Here is a 25370-nt window from a genome sequence, read left to right as displayed (position 1 = left end):
TGTTGTTAACCTGTTGTTGTTGTTGTTGACATGTTGTTAATCTGTTGTTGTTGTTGTTGACATGTTGTTGTTGTTGTTGTTGTTGACATGTTGTTGACATGTTGTTGTTGTTGACATGTTAACCTGTTGTTGTTGTTGTTGTTGTTGACATGTTGTTAATCTGTTGTTGTTGTTGTTGACATGTTGTTGTTGTTGACATGCTGTTGACCTGTTGTTGTTGTTGTTGACCTGTTGTTGTTGTTGTTGACATGTTGTTGTTGTTGACATGCTGTTGACCTGTTGTTGTTGTTGTTGTTGTTGACATGCTGTTGTTGTTGTTGTTGACATGTTGTTGTTGTTGTTGTTGACATGCTGTTGACCTGTTGTTGTTGTTGTTGACATGTTGTTGTTGTTGTTGTTGTTGACATGCTGTTGACCTCTTGTTGTTGTTGTTGACATGTTGTTGACATGTTGTTGTTGTTGTTGTTGACATGTTGTTGTTGTTGACATGTTGTTGTTGACATGCTGTTGACGTGTTGCTGACATGTTGTTGTTGTTGTTGACATGCTGTTGACCTGTTGTTGTTGTTGTTGACATGTTGTTGTTGACATGCTGTTGACATGTTGCTGACATGTTGTTGTTGTTGACATGTTGTTGTTGTTGTTGACATGCTGTTGACCTGTTGTTGTTGTTGTTGACATGTTGTTGTTGACATGCTGTTGACGTGTTGTTGTTGTTGTTGTTGACATGCTGTTGACATGTTGTTGTTGACCTGTTGTTGTTGTTGCTGACATGTTGTTGTTGTTGACCTGTTGTTGTTGATGTAAGCGTCATGCAGCAGGTTCCGTGGTGCAGCAGCAGGCGTGTCCCTGTGTTGGTATAAAAGCGTGTGCTGGTTCCTGTCTTGGTCTAAGCGTGTGCTGCAGCTTCACGGTGAGTCGACTCCGTTTTTCTTCATGTGACGCTGATTCAGACAAACTTTAACAGGAAGTGTGTGTGTCTGCTCTCTGTGGGTTGGTGACTGATGCTGATGTTTGAGCAGTTTAAGAGTTTAGGAAATTATCAGTTTAGTCACGAGAAACAGTAAATTTAATGGGTTTAGCTGCAAAAACACAAAAAATTCTGTCAGATTCAGTTTCTCTGTTTTATATAAACTAAATATCTTTATTTAAAACACAAAATCAGACAGTGGAGACAAAAACTGGAACTTTTCTCATCATCAGAGTAAATATTAATCTCATTTATCTGGAAGAAAAGAATATTTAATTGTTAAAAATCTTTTCAGTATAAATGTGAGAACAGAAGTGTCACTGAAGCTGCACTGGTTCATGATCTTCTTTTAGCACAAAGTTCTGCTGCTGGACTCTTTAGACATCATAGCAACGCTCATTTCTGATCAAACTGTTCTTTACACTCATCGTAATATTCTGGCTTAAGCTCTGAAATGTTTCCACTTTTTGACCTGAAATTGTTCTTTTCCAGGTTTCAGGCAGTTATCAAGATGAACCAGACTCTAAATGAGCGGATAAATAATTAAAAATTTACCAAACAACATTAAAACCTGAACAGAAAGCTGAAAGTGTGTCGATGTTCCAGACTCAGACATGTGGACTGCTTCATGCTCACAGATGTGTGTGTCGAGGTGTCTGCGGTGTGTCGGCGTGTCTCTGGTTCCCATGGCGATCGTCTGCATGCTGTCCAACGTCCTGCTGCTGTTTCCTGACCTGAAGGTCCACTTCCTGTTGGAGGGTCATGTGACCAGAGAGGCTGCCTGGGCGACCGGCGTCTGGGGCTCCGGCATCACGGTACATGACTCAGCCGTGTGCTTTCTGTGTGTATTTCGTCACGTGTGCAGGTTTATTTTTTCCTCTGAGGCTGAATCAGACCTTCTGACCTCTGAGTCGACAGCATGTTTGAATCTCGGCCACCGTCTGATTCCAGGTTCTACTGGGAGCTCGAGCGTTCATCCAGAGCAGCAGAGAGAGAGGCTGCTGCGCCTTCAGGAGTCAGGTGAGCTGACGGTCCAACCGAGCCGCAGCCTCTACAGATGTTGTTCTTGTTTCCCAGATGTTGTGCCCTGTCTTCCAGATGTTGTGCCTTGTCGTCCAGATGTTGTTCATTGTTGTTCCAGATGTTGTGCCTTGTTGTCCAGATGTTGTTCATTGTTGTCCAGATGTTGTTCATTGTTGTTCCAGATGTTGTTCCTTGTGGTCCAGATGTTGTTCCTTGTGGTCTAGATGTTGTGCCCTGTCTTCCAGATGTTGTTCCTTGTGGTCCAGATGTTGTTCCTTGTGGTCCAGATGTTGTTCCTTGTGGTCTAGATGTTGTGCCCTGTCTTCCAGATGTTGTTCCTTGTGGTCCAGATGTTGTTCCTTGTGGTCTAGATGTTGTTCCTTGTCTTCCAGATGTTGTGCCAGGTGCTGGTGTCCTGTGCTTGCCTGCTCGCTGCTGCCTCCTGCTGTCTGGTCAGTGCCACAGGTCTTTCTCAGGGTCCTCTGTGTCTCTACAACTCGTCCTCTGGTCCTACCTGGGGGGTTCCACTGCAGCCCCTCCCAGACAGGTGAGGCCCTGGGGTCCAGGTGAACGAAGGTGTCCAGATGTTTGGTTTTGTTCTGAGCCGTCTGTGCGTCCTCAGACACTCGGGGTACCTGTACAACCGGACCCTGTGGTCGGGGGTGTGTCTGGAGCCTGACTCGGTAGTGCAGTGGAACGTGGTTCTGTTCAGCGTGATGGGGGGAACCAGCGGCCTGCAGACGCTCCTCTGTGGGTTCAACGTCCTGAACGCTCTGCTGGGGCTGATCCTGGGTCAGGGCTTCTGCCACAACAAGGTGAGGAGCATCTGGAACATCTGGTCTCCACTATATGAACCTGAAAGACAACGTCCCAATCTGAACCCTCTTCAGACAACTTATGCAGTGTGTGTGTGTGTGTGTGTGTGTGTGTGTGTGTGTGTGTGTGTGTGTGTGTGTGTGTGTGTGTTGCAGGTCAGTCCGGTGTCGGTTTGAAGCTCCTTCCAGAGGAAACCAGTTGTGACAGAAACTCTTCAGAATGAAATCTTTAATTTGCACTGAAGCACTTTAGTCGATCAATAGATCAATACTGTTCCGATCAATAATTACTATGCTGACTTTACACGTGCAGAGTGTAGGAATGTGAATATTGATGGTCTGTGAATACCAGGCTCCATCTCAGAGACGACCTGAGCCTGTTCGTTTAAACAGGAAGTGGAGGCAGACTGAGAGTCATTTCATGTCAGCTGATCCCACACCGTCTTCTGATGAAACCATTTCAATGATTTAAACTAATCCAGTGTTCATGTTCTGCTGGATGTTCTGTCGGAACCTTCCTCTAAATCTCGTCAATCCTTTTCCAAACCAGTTCTCCAACTAATGTACAGCACAGTGAAGAAGTGTTTGCCTCCTTGTTTTTGTTTTGCATATTTTCTCCACTTTGTTTCAGATCATCAAACTAATGATGACCCTAGTGAGGATAAAGCGATGTATAGAGAATGGATGGATAAAAACTCTTCAAAGCTCCCTGCCCCTGTGTGAAAACATAAACCTAATAACTGGCTGTTCTGCCCTCAGCAGTGTTTTCTAGAACTAACAGTGAGTCTTTCTCATCTCTGTGGAGATGTTCTGGTCCGCTCTTCTCTACAGAATGGTTCTAATTCAGCAGCACTTTTCCAGCATCAGCGTCCTTTGTAAGGTCCTGACAGCGTTTCTGTCAGATCCAGGTCCAGACTTTGACTCGGCCATTCCAGAACCTTCATTTAGTTTCTTTAAACCGTTCAGAAGTCGACTTGCTGGAGTGTTTTGGATCGTTGTTGTGCTGTAAAACGCAAGTGATCTTCAGCTGGAGGTCAGGAACTGATGGTGGAACATTCTCCTTCAGGATGTTCTGGTAGAGATCAGAATTCATGGTTCCATCAACCACAGCAAGCGTCCAGGTCCTCAGACCATCACACCACCACCACCATGCTGGACTGTTGATGATGTTCTTCTTCTGAAAAGCTGCTAAGGTTAGTGACAGGTCTGATGGGGCTTCTGGTGTAGCACCTCTGACTGGTAGACTTCTGGAATGGATAGAGGACCATCTGAGGTCACTGGAGCCGGTATTTGGGAACCCTGAGTTGCTGGAGGAATTTTGGTTGTTGGCGACCAAAAGTAATGAGACACACACCCTCCAGAAAGTTCTACTTTGGTCTCATCAGTCTGTAGAATATTCTCCCAGAAGTCTTGGGGATCATGTTTCCTTTATGTTCTTGTTGGTCAGCAGTGTTTTCTCCTTGGAGCTCTGCCATGGATCCATTTCTGCCCAGTCTCTTCCTTATAGTTGAGTCATGAACTCTGACCTTAGCTGAGGCCTGCAGGTCTTCAGATGTTCTCCTGGGTTCCTCTGTGACCTCCTGGATGAGCCGTCTCTGTGCTCTTGGGGTCATTATGGTTGAACAGGTCTGGAGGTCATCATTCTTGGGTGTGCTCAGTGAAGCTGAACTCTTTTTCTAAAAAAATGGGATTATCCACAGTTTACTCACGATTAAACCGGGGGGGGGGGGGGCAATTACTGTCCACACGGGGCAGGTAGGTGTGGATAGCTGTGTTCCCTTAAACATGAAATCGTCATTTAAAAACTGCATTTTGTGTTTATCTTTGTCTCATATTTAAATTAGTTTGATGATCTGAAACATTTAAATGGGGGAAATATTCAAAAAAATAAGAATTCAAGAAGGGGGCAAATACTTTTTACGACATTGTAGTGACTTTAATTTAACCAGCAGAGGCTCCATGGACACACTGACAAACTCTACTCAGGCTGAAGCACACTGAACTGACCTGATATCTGTTCAGTCAGACACATATGATAAATCATAACACACCTGCACAGGTGAGTACCAACACCCACATGTCTGTCTGAGCTTCATCTGATTTCACAAATAGAACTCTAAAGGCTGCGACTGTCATAAATAAATCAATAAATTCAGTTTCAATGTTTCTCTCTGTGATCTGTTTGGATCATTTACCTGAGTTTCCTGAAACATCTCGCGGTGTTCAGGTGACTTTTTACTTTTCAGGTGTCAAACTTAAAGCAGCTCCGTTTCTCCTGATGATGCTGACATTTATTATAGTATTAATTCAGTGGTGTCCAGCAGGGGGCAGTAATGCACCTCTAACTGGTGGTCGCACCTCTCTGTGGTAGCATCCACCTGGTTGCGACAGTGATTTGGTCCATTTGCCTCTTTGAATGACAGAAGAACTCTGGCAGTGGAATCATTTCAAATCCATATTTATTTAAAATCATTTAAAAAACAAAAACAACAGAAGATTTCAGAAAGATGAAGATCTGGAAATCAGAGATCAGGAAAACATCAGAGCTCCTCTCAGTTTCATCCTGCAATCAGACGAAGAGAGCCTCAGACTGTACCAATTGATGCTGTTTAGAGGCTCTCAGACTGTACCAATCGATGCTGTTTAGAGGCTCTCAGACTGAACCAATCGATGCTGTTTAGAGGCTCTCAGACTGAACCAATCGATGCTGTTTAGAGGCTCTCAGACTGTACCAATCGATGCTGTTTAGAGGCTCTCAGACTGAACCAATCCATGCTGTTTAGAGGCTCTCAGACTGTACCAATCGATGCTGTTGAGAGGCTCTCAGACTGTACCAATCGATGCTGTTTAGAGGCTCTCAGACTGAACCAATCCATGCTGTTTAGAGGCTCTCAGACTGTACCAATCGATGCTGTTGAGAGGCTCACAGACTGAACCAATCGATGCTGTTTAGAGGCTCTCAGACTGTACCAATCGATGCTGTTTAGAGGCTCTCAGACTGAACTAATCGATGCTGTTTAGAGGCTCTCAGACTGTACCAATCGATGCTGTTTAGAGGCTCTCAGACTGTACCAATCGATGCTGTTTAGAGGCTCTCAGACTGTACCAATCGATGCTGTTTAGAGGCTCTCAGACTGAACTAATCGATGCTGTTTAGAGGCTCTCAGACTGTACCAATCGATGCTGTTTAGAGGTTCTCAGACTGTACCAATCGATGCTGTTTAGAGGCTCTCAGACTGTACCAATCGATGCTGTTTAGAGGCTCTCAGACTGAACTAATCGATGCTGTTTAGAGGCTCTCAGACTGTACCAATCGATGCTGTTTTGAGGCTCTCAGACTGAACTAATCGATGCTGTTGAGAGGCTCTCAGACTGTACCAATCGATGCTGTTTAGAGGCTCTCAGACTGAACTAATCGATGCTGTTTAGAGGCTCTCAGACTGTACCAATCGATGCTGTTTAGAGGCTCTCAGACTGTACCAATCGATGCTGTTTAGAGGTTCTCAGACTGTACCAATCGATGCTGTTTAGAGGTTCTCAGACTGTACCAATCGATGCTGTTTAGAGGCTCTCAGACTGAACCAATCGATGCTGTTTAGAGGCTCTCAGACTGAACCAATCCATGCTGTTTAGAGGCTCTCAGACTGTACCAATCGATGCTGTTGAGAGGCTCACAGACTGAACCAATCGATGCTGTTTAGAGGCTCACAGACTGTACCAATCGATGCTGTTTAGAGGCTCTCAGACTGTACCAATCGATGCTGTTTAGAGGCTCTCAGACTGAACTAATCGATGCTGTTTAGAGGCTCTCAGACTGTACCAATCGATGCTGTTTAGAGGCTCTCAGACTGTACCAATCGATGCTGTTTAGAGGCTCTCAGACTGTACCAATCGATGCTGTTTAGAGGCTCTCAGACTGAACTAATCGATGCTGTTTAGAGGTTCTCAGACTGTACCAATCGATGCTGTTTAGAGGTTCTCAGACTGTACCAATCGATGCTGTTTAGAGGCTCTCAGACTGTACCAATCGATGCTGTTTAGAGGCTCTCAGACTGAACTAATCGATGCTGTTTAGAGGCTCTCAGACTGTACCAATCGATGCTGTTTTGAGGCTCTCAGACTGAACTAATCGATGCTGTTTAGAGGCTCTCAGACTGTACCAATCGATGCTGTTTAGAGGCTCTCAGACTGAACTAATCGATGCTGTTTAGAGGCTCTCAGACTGTACCAATCGATGCTGTTTAGAGGCTCTCAGACTGTACCAATCGATGCTGTTTAGAGGTTCTCAGACTGTACCAATCGATGCTGTTTAGAGGTTCTCAGACTGTACTAATCGATGCTGTTTAGAGGCTCTCAGACTGTACTAGTCGATGCTGTTTAGAGGTTCTCAGACTGTACTAATCGATGCTGTTTAGAGGTTCTCAGACTGTACCAATCGATGCTGTTTAGAGGCTCTCAGACTGAACCAATCGATGCTGTTTAGAGGCTCTCAGACTGAACCAATCGATGCTGTTTAGAGGCTCTCAGACTGTACCAATCGATGCTGTTTAGAGGCTCTCAGACTGTACCAATCGATGCTGTTTAGAGGCTCTCAGACTGTACCAATCGATGCTGTTTAGAGGTTCTCAGACTGTACCAATCGATGCTGTTTGGAGGCTCTCAGACTGTACCAGTCGATGCTGTTTAGAGGCTCTCAGACTGTACCAATCGATGCTGTTTAGAGGCTCTCAGACTGTACTAGTCGATGCTGTTTAGAGGCTCTCAGACTGTACTAGTCGATGCTGTTTTGAGGCTCTCAGACTGTACTAGTCGATGCTGTTTTGAGGCTCTCAGACTGTACTAGTCGATGCTGTTTTGAGGCTCTCAGACTGTACTAGTCGATGCTGTTTTGAGGCTCTCAGACTGTACTAGTCGATGCTGTTTTGAGGCTCTCAGACTGTACTAGTCGATGCTGTTTAGAGGCTCTCAGACTGTACCAATCGATGCTGTTTAGAGGCTCTCAGACTGTACTAATCGATGCTGTTTAGAGGCTCTCAGACTGTACTAGTCGATGCTGTTTAGAGGCTCTCAGACTGTACTAGTCGATGCTGTTTAGAGGCTCTCAGACTGTACCAATCGATGCTGTTTAGAGGCTCTCAGACTGTACTAATCGATGCTGTTTAGAGGCTCTCAGACTGTACTAGTCGATGCTGTTTTGAGGCTCTCAGACTGTACTAGTCGATGCTGTTTAGAGGCTCTCAGACTGTACCAATCGATGCTGTTTAGAGGCTCTCAGACTGTACTAATCGATGCTGTTTAGAGGCTCTCAGACTGTACTAGTCGATGCTGTTTAGAGGCTCTCAGACTGTACTAATCGATGCTGTTTAGAGGCTCTCAGACTGTACTAGTCGATGCTGTTTAGAGGCTCTCAGACTGTACTAGTCGATGCTGTTTAGAGGCTCTCAGACTGTAGTAATCGATGCTGTTTAGAGGCTCTCAGACTGTACTAATCGATGCTGTTTTGAGGCTCTCAGACTGTACTAATCGATGCTGTTTGGAGGCTCTCAGACTGTACTAATCGATGCTGTTTAGAGGCTCTCAGACTGTACTAGTCGATGCTATTTTGAGGCTCTCAGACTGTACTAATCGATGCTGTTTTGAGGCTCTCAGACTGTACTAATCGATGCTGTTTGGAGGCTCTCAGACTGTACTAGTCGATGCTGTTTAGAGGCTCTCAGACTGTACTAGTCGATGCTATTTTGAGGCTCTCAGACTGTACTAATCGATGCTGTTTTGAGGCTCTCAGACTGTACTAGTCGATGCTGTTTAGAGGCTCTCAGACTGTACTAGTCGATGTTGTTTAGAGGCTGTCAGACTGTACTAGTCGATGCTGTTTAGAGGCTCTCAGACTGTAGTAATCGATGCTGTTTAGAGGCTCTCAGACTGTACTAATCGATGCTGTTTAGAGGCTCTCAGACTGTAGTAATCGATGCTGTTTAGAGGCTCTCAGACTGTACTAATCGATGCTGTTTAGAGGCTCTCAGACTGTACTAGTCGATGCTGTTTAGAGGCTCTCAGACTGTACTAATCGATGCTGTTTAGAGGCTCTCAGACTGTACTAGTCGATGCTGTTTAGAGGCTCTCAGACTGTAGTAATCGATGCTGTTTAGAGGCTCTCAGACTGTACTAATCGATGCTGTTTAGAGGCTCTCAGACTGTACTAGTCCATGCTGTTTAGAGGCTCTCAGATTGTACTAATCCATGCAGTTTAGAGGCTGTCAGACTGTACTAATCGATGCTGTTTTGAGGCTCTCAGACTGTACTAGTCGATGCTGCTGTACTGATCCTCAGGGTGTTCGGGTGGAGTGACTCTGGGTATGTTGGATAGAGGTTAAGGTGTGTTTGTTTCATACACCAGCTCCTTCTGCTCCAGTGGTAGGGGGTGCTGTGGGTCTTGGGATCAGTCGGGGGACGCTCGATATCTCAGTGCAGCGCCTCCCTGTGGGCTGATTGGGAGCGGGTGGAGAGGATGTGGAGCTGTGGCAGGTCAATGCCGTCGTTGTGCAGATCCTCCTGCTTCTGTAAACCTTGAAGCTTCAGCAGCAGCTCACTGATGAAAACCTGACGGGGGGAGACAGAAGGTTTCATGGAAATCTGCTGGTTTGTTGTTGGAGAAAGTTTTTGCTAAACAGAAAAATACGCAGCTTCTGACTGAATAGTAGAAATTGAACATCAAACATGAGGCGTCGCCTTCACTGTGGGTTCATTCAGTAACTTATTAACTTCTTATCTGAGCCGCTGCTTTTTCCTCAAGTTATCAGTTCAGTGTTGACCCACTTTAATGTCTCAGCAGGAAGAAACAGTGTTCTACCTCCATCAATGACAATCAGCTGCTCACTGACTGAGTGTAGGAACTCCAGTTTATTACCAGTACAACTACAGTATAACTCTTGTATAATACCAGTATAACTCCAGTATAATACCAGCATAACTCCAGTTTAATACCAGTATAACTCCAGTTTAATACCAGCATAACTCCAGTATAATACCAGTATAACTCCAGTTTAATACCAGCATAACTCCAGTATAATACCAGTATAACTCCAGTTTAATACCAGTATAACTCCAGTTTAATACCAGCATAACTCCAGTTTAATACCAGCATAACTCAGTATAATACCAGTATAACTCCAGTATAATACCAGTATAACTCCAGTATAATACCAGTATAACTCCAGTTTAATACCAGCATAACTCCAGTTTAATACCAGTATAACTCCAGTATAATACCAGTATAACTCCAGTTTAATACCAGTATAACTCCAGTATAATACCAGTATAACTCCAGTTTAATACCAGTATAACTCCAGTATAATACCAGCATAACCAGTCGATGTTGTTTAGAGGCTCTCAGACTGTACTAATCCATGCTGTTTGGAGGCTGTCAGACCGCACTAGTCGATGCTGTTTAGAGGCTCTCAGACTGTACCAATCCATGCTGTTTAGAGGCTCTCAGACTGTACCAATCGATGCTGTTTAGAGGCTCTCAGACTGAACTAATCGATGCTGTTTAGAGGCTCTCAGACTGTACTAATCGATGCTGTTTAGAGGTTCTCAGACTGTACTAATCGATGCTGTTTAGAGGCTCTCAGACTGTACTAATCGATGCTGTTTGGAGGCTCTCAGACTGTACCAATCGATGCTGTTTAGGTTCTCAGACTGTACTAACCGATGCTGTTTAGAGGCTCTCAGACTGTACTAATCGATGCTGTTTGGAGGCTCTCAGACTGTACCAATCGATGCTGTTTAGGTTCTCAGACTGTACTAATCGATGCTGTTTAGAGGCTCTCAGACTGTACCAGTCGATGTTGTTTAGAGGCTCTCAGACTGTACTAGTCGATGCTGTTTAGAGGCTCTCAGACTGTACTAATCGATGCTGTTTAGAGGCTCACAGACTGTACCAATCGATGCTGTTTAGAGGCTCTCAGACTGTACTAGTCGATGTTGTTTAGAGGCTGTCAGACTGTACTAGTCGAAGTATAATACCAGTATAAATCCAGTTTAATACCAGTATAACTCCAGTTTAATACCAGTATAACTCCAGTATAATACCAGTATAACTCCAGTTTAATACCAGTATAACTCCAGTTTAATACCAGTATAACTCCAGTATAATACCAGTATAACTCCAGTTTAATACCAGTATAACTCCAGTTTAATACCAGTATAATACCAGTATAACTCCAGTATAATACCAGTATAACTCCAGTTTAATACCAGTATAACTCCAGTTTAATACCAGTATAACTCCAGCAGGCAGCTGATGTAGTGTTCACTTGTTGTCATGGTTACAGTGACACCGTGCTGCTATCTGGCAATGACACAGAAATCTTTAACCAATCTGTGGATCCAGACTATAAGCTGCATCACTGCTAAAATCTGATCAGGTGGTCCTTGTGTCATTTCTGACCTTCCCTGGAAATTTCATCCAAACATGTTGGTCTGTATTAGAGTAACGTTGATGACAGACAGACAGACAGACAGACATGTTAATAACATACAGACATGTTAATAACAGACAGACATGTTAATAACAGACAGACAGACAGACAGACAGACATGTTAATAACAGACACACATGTTAATAACAGACATACAGACATACATGTTAACAAACAGACAGACATGTTAATAACATACAGACATGTTAATAACAGACAGACAGACATGTTAATAACATACAGACATACATGTTAATAACATACAGACATGTTAATAACATACAGACAGACATGTTAATAACATACAGACATGTTAATAACATACAGACAGACATGTTAATAACATACAGACATGTTAATAACATACAGACATGTTAATAACATACAGACAGACATGTTAATAACATACAGACATGTTAATAACATACAGACAGACATGTTAATAATAACATACAGACATGTTAATAACATACAGACAGACATGTTAATAACATACAGACAGACATGTTAATAACATACAGACAGACAGACATGTTAATAACATACAGACATGTTAATAACATACAGACAGACATGTTAATAACATACAGACATGTTAATAACATACAGACATGTTAATAACATACAGACAGACATGTTAATAACATACAGACATGTTAATAACATACAGACAGACATGTTAATAACATACAGACATGTTAATAACATACAGACAGACATGTTAATAATAACATACAGACATGTTAATAACATACAGACAGACATGTTAATAACATACAGACATGTTAATAACATACAGACAGACAGACATGTTAATAACATACAGACATGTTAATAACATACAGACAGACATGTTAATAACATACAGACATGTTAATAACATACAGACAGACATGTTAAGAACAGACAGACATGTTAATAAGATACAGACATGTTAATAACATATAGACAGACATGTTAATAACATACAGACATGTTAATAACATACAGACATGTTAATAACATACAGACAGACATGTTAATAACATACAGACATGTTAATAACATACAGACAGACATGTTAATAATAACATACAGACATGTTAATAACATACAGACAGACATGTTAATAACATACAGACATGTTAATAACATACAGACAGACAGACATGTTAATAACATACAGACATGTTAATAACATACAGACAGACATGTTAATAACATACAGACATGTTAATAACATACAGACATGTTAATAACATACAGACAGACATGTTAATAATAACATACAGACATGTTAATAACATACAGACAGACATGTTAATAACATACAGACATGTTAATAACATACAGACAGACAGACATGTTAATAACATACAGACATGTTAATAACATACAGACAGACATGTTAATAACATACAGACATATTAATAACATACAGACATGTTAATAACATACAGACAGACATGTTAATAACATACAGACATGTTAATAACATACAGACATGTTAATAACATACAGACAGACATGTTAATAACATACAGACATGTTAATAACATACAGACATGTTAATAACATAGAGACAGACATGTTAATAACATACAGACAGACATGTTAATAACATGCAGACATGTTAATAACATACAGACATGTTAATAACAGACACACAGACAGACATGTTAATAACAGACAGACATGTTAAGAACAGACAGACATGTTATTAACATACAGATATGTTAATAACACAGAGACAGACATGTTAATAACATACAGACATGTTAATAACATACAGACAGACATGTTAATAACATACAGACATGTTAATAACATACAGACAGACATGTTAATAACATACAGACATGTTAATAACATACAGACATGTTAATAACATACAGACAGACATGTTAATAACATACAGACATGTTAATAACATACAGACAGACATGTTAATAATAACATACAGACATGTTAATAACATACAGACAGACATGTTAATAACATACAGACAGACATGTTAATAACATACAGACAGACAGACATGTTAATAACATACAGACATGTTAATAACATACAGACAGACATGTTAATAACATACAGACATGTTAATAACATACAGACATGTTAATAACATACAGACAGACATGTTAATAACATACAGACATGTTAATAACATACAGACATGTTAATAACATACAGACATGTTAATAACATACAGACAGACATGTTAATAACATACAGACATGTTAATAACATACAGACATGTTAATAACATAGAGACAGACATGTTAATAACATACAGACAGACATGTTAATAACATGCAGACATGTTAATAACATACAGACATGTTAATAACAGACACACAGACAGACATGTTAATAACAGACAGACATACATGTTAATAACAGACAGACATGTTAATAACATACAGACATGTTAATAACAGACACACAGACAGACATGTTAATAACAGACAGACATACATGTTAATAACAGACAGACATGTTAATAACATACAGACAGACATGTTAAGAACAGACAGACATGTTAATAACATACAGACATGTGAATAACAGACACACAGACAGACATATTAATAACATACAGACATGTTAATAACATATAGACAGACAGACATGTTAATAACATACAGACAGACATGTTAATAACATACAGACATGTTAATAACAGACACACAGACAAGTTAATAACAGACACACAGACAGACATGTTAATAACATACAGACATGTTAATAACAGACACACAGACAGACATATTAATAACATACAGACATGTTAATAACATACAGACAGACATGTTAATAACATACAGACAGACATGTTAATAACATACAGACATGTTAATGACATACAGAAAGACAGACATGTTAATAACATACAGACAGACATGTTAATAACATACAGACATGTTAATAACATACAGACAGACAGACATGTTAATAACAGACAGACAGACATGTTAATAACATACAGACATGTTAATAACAGACACACAGACAGACATGTTAATAACATACAGACATGTTAATAACATACATGTTAATAACAGACAGATATGTTAATAACATACATACATGTTAATAACAGACAGATGTGTTAATAACATACATGTTAATAACAGACAGATATGTTAATAACATACATACATGTTAATAACAGACAGACATGTTAATAACATACAGACAGACATGTTAATAACATACATGTTAATAACAGACAGATATGTTAATAACATATAGACAGACAGACATGTTAATAACATACAGACAGACATGTTAATAACATACAGACATGTTAATAACAGACACACAGACAAGTTAATAACAGACACACAGACAGACATGTTAATAACATACAGACATGTTAATAACAGACACACAGACAGACATATTAATAACATACAGACATGTTAATAACATACAGACAGACATGTTAATAACATACAGACAGACATGTTAATAACATACAGACATGTTAATGACATACAGAAAGACAGACATGTTAATAACATACAGACAGACATGTTAATAACATACAGACATGTTAATAACATACAGACAGACAGACATGTTAATAACAGACAGACAGACATGTTAATAACATACAGACATGTTAATAACAGACACACAGACAGACATGTTAATAACATACAGACATGTTAATAACATACATGTTAATAACAGACAGATATGTTAATAACATACATACATGTTAATAACAGACAGATGTGTTAATAACATACATGTTAATAACAGACAGATATGTTAATAACATACATACATGTTAATAACAGACAGATGTGTTAATAACATACATGTTAATAACAGACAGATATGTTAATAACATACATACATGTTAATAACAGACAGACATGTTAATAACATACAGACAGACATGTTAATAACATACATGTTAATAACAGACAGACATGTTAATAAGAGACAGACATCATCACATCAGTCCACTGAGGCTCTGCCTCCTTTAATGACTCTGTGCTCACCTCAGTGCTGCTGGGACACGACTGGAGGATGTTCTGGAAACACAGACGTGTTACAGATGTGTTACAGACAGTACAGACGTGTCAGCTGGATATGTTACAGATGTGTTACAGATGTGTTACAGATGTGTTACAGACCGTACAGACGTGTCAGCTGGATATGTTACAGATGTGTTACAGATGTGTTACAGACCGTACAGACGTGTCGGTTGGATGTGTTACAGATGTGTTACAGATGTGTTACAGACGTGTTACAGGCATGTTAAAGACATGTTACAGACAGTACAGACATGTCAGTTGGATGTGTTAGAGGCGTGTTACCTGCAGTCTGTGTGTTCTCTCCTCCACAGTCTTCAGGTCCAGCAGCTCATCAATGTTCAGCTCTTCAGGCATCTGCTCCTCCTGAGGAACACAGTACTACTACTGACTACACAAGAACTACTACTGACTACACAAATACTACTACTGACTACACAAGAACTACTAATTACACAAATACTACTACTGACTACACAAGTACTACTACTGACAACACAAGAACTACTAATTACACAAATACTACTACTGACAACACAAGTACTACTGATTACACAAGAACTACTACTGACTACACAAATACTACTACTGACAACACAAGTACTACTGACTGATGAAGTATTACTCACAGTATTTATGGTATTTTGCAGAAGTACTAATTGCAGTACTCCTTGTAGTATTACAGTATTCTACAGCAGTAGTATTTGCAGTAATACTGCAGTACTCACCCTGCCCCGGTACAGCTGCTCCAGCCCCCGGTCCGTCCAGCTCTCTACGTCCAGGCGCCGCTGCAGCTCTGTCCGGTTGTATTTAACGGTGACCCGAGCCTGCCGCCGCTGCAGGTTCTGACCCGAATCCCGGCTCGGTGACGGGCTGCCGCACACCCGGTTCACCCGCCGCCCCACCCGGTTAGCCGCCATCAGACCCGGACCGAACCGAACCGAACTGAGTCAACAGAGACGGACTGAAGAACTGAGAGAGAAGCCAAACCGATTTAAATGAGAAACAAACCGGGGAGAGTCGGTGCAGCGCGTGCAGACCGGGACAGGGCGGGGACGCTGTCGTGCTGCGTTCAGGGACCGCTGGGATAACAGGAAACACCATCTGCATATCCGGTGGAGGGTCTCAGGGGGCGGAGCCAGCTGACAGGAAGATACATCTGGACAGCTGGACAGAGACACCAGAACCAAGTAGGACAAGAACCAGGTGGAACCAGAACCAGGTAGGACCAGAACCAGGGAGAACCAGAACCAGATAGGACCAGAACCAGGGAGATCCAGAACCAGGGAGAACAGAGAACCTGATAAACTACCAGAAATTAACAAAACAAACTCAAAGGTTTAGTTCAACAAAATGCAACATTCTGTCCAATTCAGGTTCTGATGCAGTGGAACGGTCCAAAATACTGCGTTTATTATAATAATGTACAGCATAGTACCAGTTGCAGCATTTTTCTCAATACTAATGGTATTTATTTCAGTAGTAGTGAGTATTTATCTCGGTGGTGTACATGCCTCCGAGCAGACAGTGAATGCAGCATCTGCTGGGGCCTCGTGCCGCTTCTCATGTGTATGTGTGTGCATGTGCGTGTATGTGTGTGCATGTGCATGTGTATGTGCGCGGGCGCGTGTGTGTGCGTGTGACGCAGGGGGCGGGGCCTCGGTGACCTCACCTGTCGCTCAGGTAAAAGTTTCTGCGACAACAAAAAGCCTCCAGACGCGGAAGTGATCGTTTGCTGCTGGCTGCGCTGAAACTCGGTTTGGTTCCGAATAAGTCACGGTTTTGACCTCGGTTCCACTCGGCTCTGCTCGGTTCGGAAGGATCGCTGTGAGGATGAACGTGCTACCGCTCGGCCTGCTGCTCGGCTCCGGCCTGGTGCTGGTTCTGGCTCTGGATCCTGGACCGACTCCCTACGTGGTCCCGCTGCTGGACTCAGAACCGCGGAGCAAGGAGACCAGCCACGGTAAGACCCGTTATCAATTATTGATCAGCTCTGATTGAACAGACTGCACAGGGAACAGGTGAGATGGTCACGTGGTTTCACTCAACAGTTTAGTTAAGTGATCAGAGTGATTGATTATGTGAAAATGACTGACTATTTGATCATAACTAGAGATTATTTGATCATAGTGATTGATTATTTGATCAGAATTATAGATTAAGTGACTGAAGCGAACATAAACGACAGAAACACTCCTCTGCCTGCCTGTAGAGAGGTATTGATCATGCAGATGGAGCTGATCAGAGTCACACCTGAGCAGGTGATCTGAGGAATGCTGCAGCTCTGCTCCAGTGTTTACCTGCACAGGTGACGTCTGTGATCTGCCCCACAGGTTCTCACAGTTTACACTGTAAACCTGCTGCTGTGTGGAGGGAGAAGCAGGTAGAACCAGGAGGAATCAGGTGTTCTCAGGTGTTCTGGATCTGAAGCATCAGAACTTCTTCCTGTCTCCACTTGGAGCTGCTTTACTTCAGATTCTGTTTGACATGAAATATCCTGATCGATCAGTCGATTGGTTTTCATTTCAGGTCTCGTTTTTGTAATATTTTGTCTTGTTTCTGTCATTTTGTGTCTTGTTTTTGTTGTTTCGTGTCTCATTTTGGAATATTTTGTCTTGTTTCTGTCATTTTGTGTCTTGTTTTTGTGATATTGTGTCTTCTTTTTGTTGTTGATCAACACCATCTGTTCTGATAATCGATTGATCAGATCGAGTCTAACATTTTCTGGGTTCTTTTGATAGAACATTTCTGGTTTTGGACTCTTAGAAACTGATGGATTCATCCAGAAGATGATCAGCAGATTCTAGAAATCAATAATGAGTTTTATCTTCAAACAGAAAACCTCTCTGGTCGGTTATTGATCGTATCGATCAGAATCAGAGACTTTAAACCTCCGTCAGTCACTAAACTCTCGGCTGTTTGTTTACAGAGGGTAGAAATGAGACGTTTGAGGTCCAGACGAGCCAAACTCCGGTGTTTCCAGGAAGTTCAGATGGAATGTGGTAGATTCCTGTCTGGTTGTTGTGTAACTTCACACGTCATCAGAGAGCAGGTTTCAGTGATCAGCATCCGTTAAAAAGTTCTGAAAGTTCAACCAGCAAACTGCAACCAAAGATGGTTTCAATCCATTAGGAAGGAAGATTTTAAGATGACAAACACTTTAGTTGGACAATATTTTCAGCTTAGAGCAGGGTGTCCAACATGAGGCCCGTGGTCCAAAAGCGGTCCTCCAGAGGGTCCAACATGAGGCCCGTGGACCAAAAGCGGTCCTCCAGAGGGTCCAACATGAGGCCCGTGGTCCAAAAGCGGTCCTCCAGAGTGTCCGACATGAGGCCCGTGGTCCAAAAGTGGTCCTCCAGAGGGTCCAACATGAGGCCCGTGGACCAAAAGCGGTCCTCCAGAGGGTCCAACATGAGGCCCGTGGACCAAAAGCGGTCCTCCAGAGGGTCCAACATGAGGCCCGTGGACCAAAAGTGGTCCTCCAGAGGGTCCAATCCGGCCCTCAAAATGGAAAAATTACAGAGAAGACATTAACTGCAGATTGTAAATTAGTAAAAGTATAAATTTAAAATCATTTCTAGACCATGACAAGTTGTTTGGATCAGAAAGTAAAATACTAGATTGTTCTTTTGTCGTTCTGTTTCCCATTTCTGTCGTTTCTCTCTTCTTTTTTTGTCATTGTGGGTCTCATTTTTGTAATATTTTGTCTTATTTTTATTGTTTTTTGGTCTTTTTTGTGGTTCTGATCCTCCATGGTTCAGCTCCAGGTGACTAAATGTTGTGTTCCTTTGTAGACACTCTGATCTGGAAGTTTAATGTGGAAATGATAAACTGAGGATGGATGTGGATGAACCTGAACTTAGTTTTCTTCATAAATTTCAGGTTGTTCATGATGTTTAGTAAAAAGATAATTCCTTAAATGTGAACATTTGTGCAGTAAAACAAAGGAACCATTAGGAGTTGTGGTTATTTAGAGGTTATTCTGCTGTGGTTCTACTGGTTCTACTGGTCCGGTCCACTAGAGATCAGATCAGACTGAACTAAGCTGATTTGACTCCACTGATGTATTTAGGTCAGTAAACTGGGCTTTTATTCTGGCGGGAACAGGTTTGATCTGTCAGATATTTATCGTCTCTCGTCTTGAATCTGAGCTTGTTTCCTGTCTGATGTCACCTGAGCAGGTAGGTGCTGAGTCACAGGTGGAGCTGTTTGTCCTGTGTCGGGTCAAACCGGTCCGACCGGTTCCCACGAGTTCAACAGAACCTGAGAGCAGCAGCGATGCTGTGGAGTGTAGAATCTGAGCAGCGCCGCTTTGAGGGATTAAAATATTCACATTTATTTTAATATAGATTAATAATTCTATAAACCGACCAGTGAACACACCTGCCGACTCCACACCACCGGCTGCTCTGCTACATGTGCTGCAGAGAGGCTCAGCGCCCCCTGATGGACAGACTGGGACAATACAGTTTATGAAATAAAGAAAGAAACCTTCATGTCGGCAGGAACACAAAGACATCTGATAGGCCGATATCAGCTGATCGATACATCAGCTGATCGATACATCAGCTGACGTATTGATCAGCTGATCCATTTAAACCGCAGCTTGTATTTTTGTTATTGATTGTTCCACTGTAGGTTTAATATTAACGTGTGTGTGTGTGTGTGTGTGTGTGTGTGTGGTCAGTCGACTGTCGGCTGCCCATGAAGGTGGGTCCATGTCGAGCTTCCTTTCCCAGGTTCTTCTACAACGTGACCACTCAGAGCTGCAGCAGCTTCACCTACGGCGGCTGTGAGTCCAACAGGAACAACTTCCTCACCCTGGAGGAGTGCGAGTCCTCCTGCTCAGGTGTTACAGGTGAGAAGATCTCTCAGCAGCAGTATGATTCTGAATCCAGACTTGCATCACTGGTCAGAAGTAAAGGTGAGGTTTGGAGCTGATCAATAATCGTCCATCAGAGGACGATAACGGGATTATTGATGAAGCCCCACAATGAAGTCCAGTTCACAGGAAGAAACCAGAGAAAAACCGACCAAACCAGAGAAGAAGAACCGACTGAATCAAAACAATGACTGTGGTGGGACGAGAACTCACAACCTTTGAATCTCCAACATTCTATCACTGCACCACAGAGCTGTTGGGCTACAGAAGGCAGTTATAGAGGAGGGGATTCTGTGACTTTACTTTGTGACTTTACATTCTGCTGAAACGAGGATCTTTCCCCAGCAGGGTGGATCAGCTTCAACAGAGCCTCTCCCTAGAACCAACCAACAACAATAACAGGTTGACTGAGGAAACACAGACAGTTTGTTTGTTTGGACAGAAGAGCCAAAAGCTGAGCTCAGAAACCAGACGAGCAGCTTGAAGACGTCAGAGATAAGTGATCTCTGGACTTCAGGCTGTTGGTGGTTTAACTACAGGGACCTTCTGACCTGGAACCTGAAGCCTAGAGAAGCAGCAGGTCAAAGACTTCTGCTGGACTTAAATGTCCTCCGCTTGTTGTTCTTCATTATTTAACATCACAACAACAGAAGCTGAAGCCCACAGCTGCACAGAAAAACACAAAATAAAAGACAAGAAGACTGGTTTCACCTCTGATCTGAAGAACAAATAAAAGTTAGGCTCGCCCTACTACATCTACATCTACTGACATCACCACCTGCTTCTGCCTGATTGGTTCAGATCTGAAATCAGTTAAATGCCATCAGTGTGACCTCAGTGTGTGTCTGTGACCTCACAGTGCGTGTCTGTGACCTCACAGTGCGTGTCTGTGACCTCACAGTGCGTGTCTGTGACCTCACAGTGCGTGTCTGTGACCTCACAGTGCGTGTCTGTGACCTCACAGTGTGTGTCTGTGGTTTCAGGCTCGGTTCTTCCTGAAGATTCCACTGCTGCTCCCAAAGCTGTTCGGATGGCTCCATCTAGTCCTCCAGAGTCCTCATCCCCCCAGCAGACCGGTAACACCGACCTGATCCATCAGTGATCATGGAGTAGTTACACTGACAGCATTTATCAACAGTACTGCAGTATTTCTGTTATATTACTGCAGTATTACAGTACTGTCCCAGTAGTACTGCAGTAATATAACGTCCTGATGTTTCAGATCAGCTGATTAATGTAGTTGTTTGTCTCCTGCAGAAATGTCTGCTGAGGAATATGCAGGTACGTTTCTATTTCTCTGTTCAGAAACTGTTGAAGCTGCTTCACGAAATAACAGTATGGAAACACACAGCAGTAAAAGTCACACAAACACAACGTAAACACAACGTAAACACAACGCTTGCTGTCCAATCAGAGCACTGTGAGGCGGAGCTTCAGGTGGGTCCCTGCAGGGCGGCGTTCAGACGCTGGTACTACGACCGGGAGGCAGGGAGCTGTCAATCATTCACCTACGGAGGATGCAGAGGAAACAAGAACAACTACGTTGATGAGAAGAGCTGCATGGTTACCTGCTCAGGTTAGTACTGTACCTGTGCAGGTGAATACTGTATCTGTGTGTACCTGTACAGGTGAGATAGTCCCCTCACCTGTGTGTTGTGTTTGTGTTGTGCTGCAGTCACGGTCCTGCCGTCCTCTAAGAAAGTGTCAGCTGATGATGACGGTGAGGCGTTGGCGACGTATAAAGGTGAGACGTTATGGAGTAAATGGACTTGCTCTTATATAGCGCTTTTCTACTCATCAGAGTACTCAAAGCGCTTTTACAACAGTTGCTCCCATTCACCCAGACACACACACATTCACACACTAATGTGCAGGTTGCTAATCAACCTGCAGCATCAGTCAGTATACATTCATACACCAGCAGAACAGTCACTGGTAGGCAATTCGGGGTTCAGGAGTCTGACCTGCAGGTGGCGCTGGAACAAACACAGGTCCGGTAAATGATCCCAGTAAATGTTCTGTCTCAGGTCACTGCCTGGTGTCTCCGGACCCCGGACCCTGCAGAGCCGCCTTCCCCATGTTCTACTACAACCCAGACTCCGCCTCCTGTCAGTCTTTCATCTACGGTGGTTGTCGTGGCAACGAGAACCGGTACGGCTCGGTGGAGGAGTGCATGGACCGCTGCGGTGGAGACGGTAAACTCCTCACCTCTCAGGAGGAAGCCTTCAGACTTCAGGTCTGCTGGTTCCATGAGATGAACTCTGAGCTGCTTTTCTTCTCCTTCAGGTCGCTTTGATGGTCGAGGAAAAACCAGGAACCGCTGGACTGCAGGTGAGTTCTTCCTCTGGACCACCAGAATGGACAGATGTCAGAACCACAGCATCAGGCCATGTTACAGCAGAGAGCATTGTGGGAGTTTAGCAGCAACGGGCACCATGACAAAGACTAATGAGGAGGTTAATGGACACCAGACAGTGAAACAATGAGACAAAATAACACAACAGAGACACAAAAGATACAAACAAGACACAAAATGACAAAAACGAGACTAAAAAAAAGACACGAACGAGACATAAAAGATAGAAAAGACAATGCAAACAAGACACGAAACGTCCAAAATGAAATGCAAAACGACAAAAATGAGACACAAAATGGTGTACTTTCTTCTGTCCCTCTGTGTGTCTCAGACCTTCGTCTTCTTGTCTCTGCAGCCTTTTTCCTCTTCGTCACGCTGACCGTCATCTCCGCTCTGCTGCTGGCGACCCTCGTCATCGTCACGCTAAAACGCCGCCGTCTGTTCCGCCGTCCGTCCTCCATCAGGTAACGTCGACAGGCCGCCCCCTGCTGTCAGTGCTCAGGACAGCAGGTAGAAGACAGAACTGTCCTCAGAGACAGACAGCAAGAATAATCCTCTAACTGTGTCTGTCCTCAGCGATAAGGAGGAGCTGCTGCCGGATCAAGATGAGCTGTCCTCTCTGGACTCCCTGACCGTCCCTGAAAGCCCCAAACCGGAGCAGAAGGCCTGAGGAGCCTCCGGGGGCCTGAGGAGCCGCCGGGGGCCCTGGGTGGGGTTCATATTTTATTAACAGATCTGAGGTTGAAGAACAACTAAACAGAATGTCAGTTTCCCCTCATAGAGCAGCAGAGAAGCACCGGATCTGTCACTGATCAATACCTGTACTGATCATCACTCACTGATCAGTGGTTTTATTTGAACTAAACTCACAGAACAGTGAGAGCTCAACATTTATCTGACTGTTAGCTTAGCTTAGCATAAACAACAGCTTAGGAACTAAATCCACTCTCCAGCCTCATACCCATCACTCAGAGGTCCCAGACCAACACACTTACCTGTGCAGGTACGAACAGGTGAACACTGCACTCGTCTGTATGTGAATGCTGCACCTATATATATATATACCTGCACAGGTGAGCGCTACACCTGTCCCTACCTGCCCAGGTGAGCGCTCCGCCTGTCCGTACCAGCACAGGTGAGCGCTACACCTGTCCCTACCTGCCCAGGTGAGCGCTACACCTGTCCGTACCTGCCCAGGTGAGCGCTCCCCCTGTCCGTACCTGCACAGGTGAGCGCTACACCTGTCCCTACCTGCCCAGGTGAGCGCTACACCTGTCCGTACCTGCACAGGTGAGCGCTCCGCCTGTCCGTACCTGCACAGGTGAGCGCTCCCCCTGTCCGTACCTGCACAGGTGAGCGCTCCCCCTGTCCGTACCTGCACAGGTGAGCGCTCCCCCTGTCCGTACCTGCACAGGTGAGCGCTCCCCCTGTCCGTACCTGCACAGGTGAGCGCTACACCTGTCCCTACCTGCACAGGTGAGCGCTCCGCCTGTCCGTAGCTGCACAGGTGAGCTGTGTGTGGTTGGTCGCTGCTGTTCCACTAGCCAGGGACTACAGGATGTTACTAATGTTCTGGTCTGCTGCTGTTTTCTGCTGAAGGTTTTTCTGTAAAATGAAGGTTTGTTTTTTGTTCTTCACTTGGGTGAATTTAAGATGTGATCTGATCGTTTATGTAGCTGTGTGACTTTCCTACTTCAGGGGTGAAATTCAAACGGTGTGTTTTAACTGAATCTGTTATTCTGTGTGCAGCTTCTCAGCTCAGTTTGAAGAAGAAACCCGACTTTGGTTCAGATGCAGACAACAAACTGGATAAATTATGATAAACATTTAAAATAAATCAATAAAGTAGAAACATTACAGTTCCCATGATGCACCTTTTGTGGCTCGTTGTCTCCCCCTGCAGACTGAACTGATGAACCTGCACTGACCACACAATCAGATTTTTACTGCTTTTAAAGGTTTGTTTTATGTGTCTATTGTTTTAAAATAAAGTTGTTTTCCTTTAAAATGTCTGTCATGTATTATAATGATCCTGAACTGCTGACAATCATCTGATTAAATAAAAACAACCCATAAAACCTGAACTGAGAGCAGATGTGTGTGTCTTTGTGTGCTTAAACATCTTCACTGGTTCATTGATGGACCATGGATGTATTGGTCAGCTGCCGTGTAACGCTCTTATTAGACAGCAGCTGACTTTATTACTGGTTTAGTTTTAAGACATCTAAGAACATCAGCAGTTAAATTCTATGAATCAGACCACAGATCCATCCCTCCTGCTCTCTGTGATGTTAATGTAAACACAGACTGATGAAGTGACTTTACCCGGAGTCAGAGTCTTGTTTTAGATCCATTTCACTGTAAATTAACCTGAACATGGTGATATTATCTCATTAAACCTGAAGATTTCTGTCTGTTGGCTTCTTTTCTAACTGTGGCTGTTCACTTCAGCTAAATTATAATGTTCCATTTGTGCTATTTACAGTTTGTGTGCAGTGATTTAATGTATTATTTATACTTTACAATATAATATTTTTCAATAATATGTGAAATAGCTATTTCATTATCATGAGCAATATCTATGATTTAAGTGTATTATTTCACTTTTCCATCCTAGTGTTATTTTGGCAATGTATAGTGCTTATCGTGTGTGTGTGTGTGTGTGTGTGTGTGTGTGTGTGTGTGAGACTTAGTCTAGTGTATATATTAATTTCATAAAAACAAACGTATTAACTACTATTAACTATCATTTAAAACAGAAACGACAGTAGGACTCATCAGCGTTTATATTACTGTTACATTAATATTGATATG

The 25370-nt window shown here is 42.9% G+C and overlaps 3 protein-coding genes and 1 long non-coding RNA gene across 60 annotated transcripts; 3 read left to right on the top strand and 1 right to left on the bottom strand.

The window, feature by feature from the left end:
* Window positions 1-602: 602 nt before the first annotated feature.
* On the top strand, window positions 603-3649 carry LOC110969373 (transmembrane 4 L6 family member 5-like). Its single transcript, XM_051958181.1, has 5 exons — window positions 603-1784; window positions 1921-1989; window positions 2385-2539; window positions 2615-2859; window positions 3639-3649. Exons 1-5 carry the CDS (start codon window positions 1584-1586, stop codon window positions 3647-3649), a joined length of 681 nt encoding a protein of 226 aa, XP_051814141.1. The 5' UTR covers window positions 603-1583.
* A 1600-nt stretch (window positions 3650-5249) lies between these two features.
* Window positions 5250-16388, bottom strand: ppp1r14ab (protein phosphatase 1, regulatory (inhibitor) subunit 14Ab). 2 transcript variants are annotated; one of them, XM_022219445.2, is made up of 4 exons: window positions 16047-16388; window positions 15604-15684; window positions 15286-15318; window positions 5250-9407 (listed from the first exon to the last, which is right to left on the bottom strand). In XM_022219445.2, the coding sequence occupies exons 1-4, from the start codon at window positions 16236-16238 to the stop codon at window positions 9270-9272; spliced, it is 444 nt and encodes a 147-aa protein (XP_022075137.1). In that variant the 5' UTR covers window positions 16239-16388; the 3' UTR covers window positions 5250-9269. The 2 variants fall into 2 exon arrangements, with proteins under 2 accessions (XP_022075137.1, XP_022075138.1); XM_022219446.2 differs by lacking the exon at window positions 15286-15318.
* LOC127536751 (uncharacterized) lies at window positions 5866-10825 on the top strand. 50 transcript variants are annotated; one of them, XR_007945896.1, is made up of 9 exons: window positions 5876-6000; window positions 6205-6306; window positions 6545-6748; window positions 6953-7088; window positions 7259-7428; window positions 10329-10396; window positions 10431-10496; window positions 10529-10596; window positions 10697-10825. It is a non-coding gene; the product is annotated as an uncharacterized LOC127536751 (long non-coding RNA). The 50 variants fall into 50 exon arrangements; XR_007945901.1 differs by having other exon boundaries at window positions 10261-10396; XR_007945897.1 differs by having other exon boundaries at window positions 10295-10396; window positions 10731-10810.
* On the top strand, window positions 16371-24640 carry LOC127536750 (kunitz-type protease inhibitor 2-like). Of its 7 annotated transcripts, none has more exons than XR_007945893.1 (12): window positions 16371-16540; window positions 16967-17281; window positions 20006-20176; window positions 21184-21276; window positions 21458-21481; window positions 21615-21776; window positions 21876-21944; window positions 22228-22395; window positions 22487-22531; window positions 22912-23020; window positions 23133-23691; window positions 24033-24640. XR_007945893.1 is itself a non-coding variant. In XM_051957973.1 (11 exons), the coding sequence occupies exons 2-11, from the start codon at window positions 17152-17154 to the stop codon at window positions 23224-23226; spliced, it is 1065 nt and encodes a 354-aa protein (XP_051813933.1). In that variant the 5' UTR covers window positions 16371-16540; window positions 16967-17151; the 3' UTR covers window positions 23227-24640. The 7 variants fall into 7 exon arrangements, 3 of the variants coding, with proteins under 3 accessions (XP_051813933.1, XP_051813935.1, XP_051813934.1); XR_007945892.1 differs by having other exon boundaries at window positions 23133-23846; window positions 24064-24640; XR_007945891.1 differs by having other exon boundaries at window positions 23133-23877.
* The last annotated feature ends 730 nt before the right edge of the window (window positions 24641-25370 follow it).

This window comes from Acanthochromis polyacanthus, chromosome 13 (assembly GCF_021347895.1).
Source record: "Acanthochromis polyacanthus isolate Apoly-LR-REF ecotype Palm Island chromosome 13, KAUST_Apoly_ChrSc, whole genome shotgun sequence".
Classification (NCBI taxonomy): Eukaryota; Metazoa; Chordata; class Actinopteri; family Pomacentridae; genus Acanthochromis; species Acanthochromis polyacanthus.
The sequence above is the reverse complement of the archived record's forward strand: the minus strand, read 5'-3'. Positions and strand labels throughout refer to the sequence as shown.

Excerpts from the sequence above, each read along its gene's own strand:
- LOC127536750 (XM_051957973.1), top strand. The coding sequence starts at position 17,152 with ATGAACGTGCTACCGCTCGGCCTGCTGCTCGGCTCCGGCCTGGTGCTG. Across the intron at positions 20,177-21,183 it reads CTCCTGCTCAGGTGTTACAG|GCTCGGTTCTTCCTGAAGAT; the intron begins GTGAGAAGATCT and ends CTGTGGTTTCAG. Across the intron at positions 22,532-22,911 it reads CAGGAACCGCTGGACTGCAG|CCTTTTTCCTCTTCGTCACG; the intron begins GTGAGTTCTTCC and ends TTGTCTCTGCAG.
- ppp1r14ab (XM_022219445.2), bottom strand. The coding sequence starts at position 16,238 with ATGGCGGCTAACCGGGTGGGGCGGCGGGTGAACCGGGTGTGCGGCAGC. Across the intron at positions 15,685-16,046 it reads AGCAGCTGTACCGGGGCAGG|GAGGAGCAGATGCCTGAAGA; the intron begins GTGAGTACTGCA and ends TGTGTTCCTCAG. Across the intron at positions 15,319-15,603 it reads AGAGAACACACAGACTGCAG|AACATCCTCCAGTCGTGTCC; the intron begins GTAACACGCCTC and ends CTGTGTTTCCAG.
- LOC110969373 (XM_051958181.1), top strand. The coding sequence starts at position 1,584 with ATGTGGACTGCTTCATGCTCACAGATGTGTGTGTCGAGGTGTCTGCGG. Across the intron at positions 1,990-2,384 it reads GCTGCGCCTTCAGGAGTCAG|ATGTTGTGCCAGGTGCTGGT; the intron begins GTGAGCTGACGG and ends CTTGTCTTCCAG. Across the intron at positions 2,540-2,614 it reads CTGCAGCCCCTCCCAGACAG|ACACTCGGGGTACCTGTACA; the intron begins GTGAGGCCCTGG and ends GTGCGTCCTCAG.